Here is a 9,038-nt window from a genome sequence, read left to right on the forward strand (position 1 = left end):
TGAAAAGCTTCACAAACTCCTCTTTTATCCGCCTAGAGTCCGAGGTCCAGTCTTCTTTGCCCAGCCGGATCACCCGTATTTCGTTTTTAATTTTTCTCTCTTTGACTGATCTGAAGAAGAAGGTCGTATTCCTATCCCCCCAATTTCTCCTATTTACTTTTGGCTCGTTCTTTCCAGAACATATTCTTCACTTCTACCTCCTGCTCCATCTTATTTCTCATCTCCTTCTCCAACTTGATATTCTGCTCGCTCGTGATGTTCAGCTGAATATCTGTCAAAGTCCCCTGTATTTGGTTCCAGTTTATCCTGTGCTCATCCCTATAATTTAGACACCCCTTTTTCAACTTTTCTCGAGCTCTCTTTAACTTTTGTTTAAATACAAACATCCTAGACCCTGATATCTCCTCTTTCCACACTGAGTCTAAAATTGCGGTAACCTCCAAGAAACTCAATGCCCACGCTTCGATCTTATAAGGTCTTTTTTTTCGTTCGACCTTTTTTGGGCATGAATCAAACAAGATTGGGCCATGATCAGAAATGAAAATTGGGAAATTCCAAAGCAATGCCTCTAGATACAAATCCCTATGACTTCGATTGCAATATGCTCTGTCAAGACGTTCCATTATATTCTCCTCACCAAGTTTGTTGTTGGTCCAGGTAAAATCTACTCCCCTGTACGGGATTTCAAGTAGTCCATTTCTGATTCTCTAGCTTGAAAAGGAAGAAGCACCCCTTACCACGTCTGACCCTCCTTTTTTCTGTGAACACCACTCTACCTGATTGAAATCCCCTATGAGGAGTTTATTTCCCTTATGCGAACCTAGGAAGTCTTCTATATCACTCCATACTACATGTTTATGACACAAAATTTGAAGAAATTTTTTAAAACGCTAGATCTAACATTTGGAAAAATGGTAAAAATAATCTCAAAATTTGTCCGTTCGCTTAAAATAATCTCAATTTTGAATTTTTTTTTTATAAACAATCCGAACTTTTGGGGTTATTCGCTCAAGATGGTCCCAGCCGATCACGTAACATGTTATAAAATGTTAAGGTGACATAATTGGTATATAATTAAAAAGAAAAGCTTAAAATACTTTTTTTGTAAAGAATTAAAAAAGAAAATAGCTAGTCTCACCCACGGTCACCCTCCCCACCATGTGCCATGGCCACCTCACGGCATAACCCATCTCCAGTGTCGACGAAGCCCCTCCACTACTCTATAAAACACTCCTATACACCACTAGCTTTGTCGCGACCACATCAGAACCAACCCTTAAACACACATCAACCATCACGAAACCACAATTCAGATGCCCCGTAACAACGCACAACCCACAACACCAAACACCCACCTCCACCTCATCACTCCCCACCACAATCAAGCCATTCAATTGCTCCTCTCGCACCAACAATCTCACCCATGAACCTGCAATTAGTGAAGCATCGCAGCCCCCATAATCACTTATTCGCTACCTACAATAAATTTGGGTGGTGGTTTAAGGATGAGATTTAGGGTGGTGTATGGGACCTAGCTGGGCTAAGTGGGAGGGCGCTGCCAGAATTACGTAGGTTCATCGGTGGTTGGGTTGCGTGGGTGGGATTAAAAAATATTTTAACCAAATCACATGGTGACACGTGTCACATACACCAAATTTTTTTTACCTTTTTAATAGGTTCCCAGTCACTTAGGACCATTATTTTAAGCGAATTCTAGCTTTTCGTACATACACTTGTCAAAAATAAATTCCTAATAAAATCAACCAACATTGTAGTAAGGTAAGTAGATAGGGTCGAATCCACAGAAAGATGGCTATTCAATCTAACTTCTAAGGAATTGCATAAACTAAAATATGTCATGAAATTCAGGATACAAAGGTAATCTAAACTATGATAATAAAAATAATAAAAAGTTCTAGGTTAAAGTGTCATGCTTATAGTTCTTAAATCTATCAAAATATCATTAACAATTCAACTAATCAATTATCTAGAGCAATTCCTAAGCCTACGGTCGGGTCTTAACACACTCAATTCAATATATACAGTACTGTCTCTAACATATTCATAAATGCTAATTGTAGGTAAGCCTCTAAAAGTACGGTCTTTCAATTCAAAAACTTATTAACAATAATTAATTAAACAATTGATCAGGTTGCAAGATATGAATAGTCAAAACATCAATGACATTAATTAAAATTCATTGTATAAACATGGATTCCGAAACCCTACAAATAAACTACACTAGCATGAAATAAATAATTAAAACTAAATCTAATAAAGAAAGCATGATTAAAAGGGAAGAATAAAACATCCTAATGAATTGATGCAACAAACTCAAGAACTGTAGACACCCATTTGTGTCTCCCCAAATCAAACCCGATGATGAGTACCTTTCACGTCGAATCGTAATCGAATGAAGTGAAAGTGTGGAAAGTTGAGTGTTGCGGATAGTTTTAATTTCTTTTCTCTTCTCTCTTTTTTTGAAAATCTATTTTAAGAAAACGGTCAATCCAGTTTGGTTGGTCCATGATATGGGTCCAATATTAGTGTGGTTGGATAGGGCTTGAAAAGAGTTTTCCAATGATATATTATAAGCCCAATTCCGATGAATATTGAGGAAGTTATGGCCAAATTACTAAACCGGGCCTCGTTTAAGCCTTATATGCAGCCCAATGATCTAGAGGAGGGCCTAATATATATTTATCATTCCTAATGCGATTAGGAATGGTTTTAGTCTTCTAGATTCTTCTAGAAGGTTCTTTTCATTCCTAATTCAATTAGCATTGATAAATTGACTTTTGTTGACTTTTTAGAGTTTTAATCAGTATAAAAGAATATTTTTGAGGAAAATACGATTTTATCCTCCTGTACGGTTAATTTTTATCTGATTTTAGAAAACGCGTCAATAATTTAATGAGCGCCAAACGCCAGCATTAGCGCCTGACGCTAAGCTTGGCGCCTGACGGTAATGTTAGCGTCTAGCGCTAACCTCGTTTTTGCGCGTCAGAACTCTGTTTCGATTTTCTATCTTTTTGGCTGATTCTTTCTATAAATAGCCTTCTAAAAACTCCATCAGTTTTCACCAATTTTCACCAACTCTCATCAAGAATTTCTTGATTCTTTCTCTCTATTTTCTAAACTACCCTTTTACAAACACAATTCCTCATACATTAGCACTAGAAACACCTAGCCAAATTCGAAGTTGCCTTCGCCCTAGACGTGAAAGATTTTAATTTGTGATGGTTTGGTCCCAAATCTCTCTTTTAATTATTTAATTTAATTGTTGTTTGTTTTATTATTTTCCTTGAAGTTACTAACGTGTGTATTTTGTTATTAGAAAGAGGTACGAGGCATCCAAGTAAGTACTTTAATGGTTTTTATTGATGTTATTATGTAGAAATCATGCTTAGGTTGTTATTATGATTCCTAGTATCATGTTAGTATGTTTTTCTTAATTTGATGTTTAGGGTGACAACAATAAATTCCTAGTATCATGTCTATGGTAACTTTAATATCAAGTATGATTAAATGTATGATGCTTCCTATGTTCTTCCTAATGTTTATGATTGTTAGTATCATGTTAGGGTTAAATATTTGATTTTTATTGTTTAGTGACATGCTATGGTTTGTTATTAATCTTGTTAGTATCATGCCTAGGATCTTGCTATTATTATGCTTTAACATGAATATTATGATTCTAATTGTTATGATGATGATTTATGATTATTTTAATTCTGATTATTATGTTGCTTGATTTTATTGTTATTGCTTGATAACACCTTTTACGCATGCTTAAAGGGAATTTTTACTTGTAATCACGCTTAATAAGATAATTAATAATCTTGTTTAGGATTAATTTGATTATAATTCAAGTGATCGCCAATAATAGATTTATTTGTGCATTAATATTCAACCAACATAGATAAACAGGTTTAGGGTTAAACCTATTGATTGCATGTTAGTCAGAAAGCGCACATGAATACGATCAGAATAAAGTAGAGGCCTATTATTAGGGCAAGTTCAATCTCTTTTAAATTGGATTTGTACATTCATCCCCGAACTACCAGTCATAGTTCCAGACCTATTGGAGTTGACGATCTCCTGGATTGTTAAGGGGTGTAACCTTCACCTCGTGAACGATTTACAAGTTCCTAAAACTTGTTGGCGACTCTTTTGCTGTATCTTCTTTCCCTTTGGACGCCACCGTACTTTAGTGTATGATCACAATGAGGTTCAAGTTTGGGATAATGCTTGAAATATTCCCTACAGTTTTTGGCGACTCTGCTGGGGAGGATTTCTATTTTAATTCCTGATTTAGAATGAGTGGATGAGACTCAAAAAATTCTAAGTATTTCATGTGCGTAATTTTTATTAACATTATTGTCATATGCATAAAAAAGATCTCATTGGAAAGATCGTCGGTAATGAGTTAAAACATAGGATTTTTACACGTAGGAAATTTGAGGAATATCTTTCATAACTAGGGTCAAAATAGCACTGTGCGAAACTGGAATATTTTATCGAGCACAAAAAGCTGCTGAGGCATGTAGGAACTAATGTCAGCGAACAGAGATTAGCGCCAGTATTTTGACTTTAGCGCTAGACCACAACTCTGTCGCCAGGCGCTAAAGCCAAAAGCTGGCGTCAGCCTCTGTTTGCTGGCGCCAAGTTCTTCCAATACTGAGCCAGAAATATGCGTTCTAATTTTGACCAATTTTTTAGCACTGTTTGCTCGATCCTACTTCCTGATTGAGTTTTTCTCACTTTTCTGAAACCCATATGTGTTCTATATATGGACATAACCCTCTGGGAATTCATGCTCTATCTACCTTATTGAACGCTCTAAGCAACAAAGGGTACATCCGAGAATGTTGAATTCACCAAACCATGGAAGCGAGTTTTTCTTAACTTGCGGTGTCTCATCCACTCGCGCCAACCCTTCACGGTTAGGCTTCCGCGCGGTGCATCCAAAAAATTAACCATGGACCCTCTATTGACTAACCCATATCCCGAACTTTAGAGAACTAGAGCCATGGTTAGGTTACAAACTCATTGCATCATATTCTGCCTACTTGACTAATTGCGCATTATTGGTTGTGCATACTCTATGTGTTTTTTCCTAACCATTTCTTTGACTTGTGTTAATATTAAATAAACTGATTTATGACTAAAGGACTTTGTTTAATTAATTAATTAATTAATTAATTTGAGCTAATAAATATGTCTAAAATCGAGTCATAGTCCCTTTAAGTTAACCCGGATTTTTATTCCCGTATACTGCACAAACATCAACTTGTTTTGGTCATAGACGGAGTTCTAGGAAGAACTACGAGTCGTATAAACTATGGATCTGTAGCCCCGAGTTTTATCTTTAATTTGACGTTGGTTTCATCCCAAATTCCCAATCAGAGTCACAGATCAAAAGTTATGACTAAAATACCACAGGCTGTCCAGTTTAATGCATATACATGAGGTCTTAACTTAGTCTTTGCTTGAGTCTAGTCACATAGTCTAGCCACATGGTTATGACACGAGTCTTAACATGTCACTTACACTCACTAGTCTTAGCACACACTTTGAGTACATGTCACCATGACCATGTCTTAGGTTCATGCATGAGTCAATTTTTTCCGTCGTTCGAGTTGGGGGTACATTCTATTCCATCTTTCTTCACTTCCTCCATCCATTGCATGTTGAATAGAGTTTGAGTCAAATAATTAACAATTAATATCCCCAAATTCCTTTTCAACAGTACTTGGTCGAGGAGAGAAGGGCAATTAATCAAGGACAACCTCTTTATTCAAGTCTTACTTTTTGATAAACCGATTCGTCAAAAGAGGAAAGCTAAAAAGATATTGGAAACTCAAGAAGAAGTCAACGAACTTAAGAATCAATTGACTACCGTGACTGAGGCATTGAAGGTTTTAACCCTCAAAATCAATGACCCTATGAAGCAACAACAGATGGACCTCATGCAAGAAAGTTTGAGCAAGTTGTCTAGTGACTACAAGTTTCAAGGCATTAGTTCACAAGGGGTCTTGGTGGACAAAGAACTTCTTCCGCATAAGTTCAATGCCAACGACATCCCAAAATTCAAGGCAACAGATAATCCTTATCTTCACTTAAGAGCCTTTGAAACTATGATGAACATTAAGGGGATTGATAAGAAAGTCTTTCATTCCTTGTTTTCCTTATCTCTTGAAACCGTTTGTCAGCAATGGTTCTTCTCCCTGGACAAAGAGAAAACCTCTACTTGGGGATCGATGGTAAACGCTTTCATTGATAGGTATAAATGCAATATCCAAGTCGAAACTGATTATAGACAACTCGAAATGCTAAGACAAAAAGAGAATGAAGGCTTTACTTCTTTCTTCAATAAGTGGAGGGAAACTTCCGCTAAGATGATTGAGGTCCCCACCGAAAAAGAGTCTGTGAGGATGTTTATCAAGAATCTCCAAGAAAAGTATTCAAAGCACTTAAAATATCAACAAAACTTGAATACTTTCAGAGCCGTCTATGACATAGGTATCGAGATCGAAGACGACCTCGCAAAGCAAAAAGCTACTAACAATAGTAACGACAGTGGATGGAAAGGAAAAAAGAATGACAATCTTTCTTCTTCCAAAAACGGCCACTCTAGTAACAATGTTATTACCTTTGATCTCGGTGAAGTTTTAGCCATGGATAACCAAGGATCTAAGAAGCAACTAAGGAAATACTTCACCCCCATTGGGATGAACTACGATACTGACTTCGATCGACTCTATACCAAGGGACTCATTACTCCCATTGGACCTATTCAAGATCCCGCACCTGAAAAGAGATTGCCTACTTGGAATCCAGATGAACACTGCAAGTACCATCAAGGTAGGGGTCATGCTACTGAGAGTTGTTGGAAACTAAAGGAGGCTATCCAACATTTTATTGATAATAACAAGCTTCCCATGCCTCCAGCTAACAAGAAGAGCGAGTGATGATAAAGCAAACGACACAAGACAAGAGGCGAGCTTCAACGACAAGATTTCGTGACCTTTTTTTCTATTTGTTTTTTTATTTGCCCTTTCCCCAATAAGTCTAGCATAGGCACCTTTTTATTCCCCTTAGATTAATTTTGTAGATTCTTTATTTTTTCCTTTTAATAAAATGAGCAATTATTTTTTTGCATATGATCATTTCATTACATCGCATTAAAAAAAAAAAAAAAAAATTCCAAGTCGAATTAAGCACAAGGTATACCAATGATTTAAGGCACCTCTTGTAGCCATATCATACCTTTCGCCCTTTCAAATATACAATCCTTTTTTCGATAAACCACTTTGAGCCTCGCCTAACGATAGACCTTTCATTTTTAAACCCATATCTACCTAATCTTGGGATGGGATGGTGTGCAACTTATGCAATTTTCAATTTCATAAAAAGCTTGAGTGACTTCAAAAGATTAATATAGCAAAAAATAAGAAAAAAAATAAATAAAAGTGTACAAAAGGGCAAGTGTTCCAATGTCTTTGACATGAACATGTCTTTGGATATGAACACGTCTCAGATTGCGTCTCTTATCGAGTGCTCGGTACCGTGCCTGAGAAACATGAATGCCAAGTGAGTGATAGACCGCAAAATCGGGATTGACCACACTTATAAAAAAGGTTCAAAATAATACAAAAAATGCAAAAACAAAAATAGAGCAAAAAAAATAAAGAGCTAAAAAAAGAGTAGAAACTCAAGCATAAAAAATTCAAAGATTCAAAAGCAAAGTTGCACACCTTGGGGGCTTATCGATGGTCTTGAGCCTTTTATCTCCTTCTTTTTCAACCTTTAGCCTAACCACGTTACAACCCTTAAAAAGACCTTTTTGAGGTATACACACACTTGTGCAAGGTTCGACTAGAGCTACGTTCGGCCTGATTCCTAACGGGTACTGTAGGGAATAATTTCAAGCTTTAATCCCACTAGCTTGAGCCCCACTATGATCATACACTAAAGTACGGTGGCGTCCAAAAGGGAAAAAAATAGAGCGAAAGAGTCGCCGACAAGTTTTAGGAACTTGTAAACCGTTCACAGGGTGAAGGTTACACCCCTTAACGATCCAAGAGATCGTCAACTCCATAAGGTCTAGAACCAAATAAGGGTTCGGGGATGAAGGTACAAATCCAACCTAAAAGAGATTGAACCTGCCCTAATAATAGGCCTCTACTTTATTCAGATCGTATTCATGTGCGCTTTCTAATTAACATGCAATCAATAGGTTTAACCCTAAACCTGTTTATCTATGTTGGTTGAATTTAATGCACAAATAAATTATTATTGGCGATCACTTGAAATTATAATCACATTAACCCTAAACAAGATTATTAATTATCTTATTAAGCGTGGTTACAAGTACCAATTCCCTTTAAACATGCATAAAAGGTGTGATCAAGCAATAAAAATAAAATAGCATCAAGCAACATAATAATAATCAATATCATGAATAATAATTATAATAATCATAATAATAATCATAACAATAATAATAATCATCATTATAAAATTATAGTCATAATCAAAACAATAATAATCATAAATACAATAATCATCATCAAAATAACAATAATAATAATATTCATAATCATCATAAATTATAACAACTATAATCATAATCATGTTCATGTTAATATTAAAGCATAATAATAATAGCAAGATCCTAGGCATGATACTAACAAGATTAATAACAAACCCTAGCATGTCACTAAACAATAAAAATCAAATCTTTAGCCCTAACATGATACTAACAATCATAAATATTAGGAAGAACATTGGAAGCATCGCAGGAATCATATTAAGCATATTTGATATTAAAGTTACCCTAGACATGATATTAGGAATATCATAATAACAATATAAACATGATTTCTACATCATAATATCAATAAAAACCATTAAATCACTTACTTTGATGCCTCGTACCTCTTTCTAATAACAAAATACACACGTTAGTAACTTCAAGGAAAATAATAATCAACAATTAAGTTAAATAATTGAAATAGAGATTTGGGACCAAA

General features: G+C 35.6%; 1 protein-coding gene across 1 annotated transcript; it reads right to left on the bottom strand.

Moving 5' to 3' along the window:
- Positions 1-149: 149 nt before the first annotated feature.
- On the bottom strand, positions 150-623 carry LOC110732560. The gene has a single exon (XM_021912547.1). The coding sequence runs from the start codon at positions 621-623 to the stop codon at positions 150-152; it is 474 nt and encodes a 157-aa protein (XP_021768239.1).
- Between the last annotated feature and the right edge of the window lie 8,415 nt (positions 624-9,038).

The sequence above is a fragment of the Chenopodium quinoa genome, unplaced genomic scaffold (genome assembly GCF_001683475.1).
Source record: "Chenopodium quinoa cultivar QQ74 unplaced genomic scaffold, ASM168347v1, whole genome shotgun sequence".
In the NCBI taxonomy this organism is placed as follows: domain Eukaryota; kingdom Viridiplantae; phylum Streptophyta; class Magnoliopsida; order Caryophyllales; family Amaranthaceae; genus Chenopodium; species Chenopodium quinoa.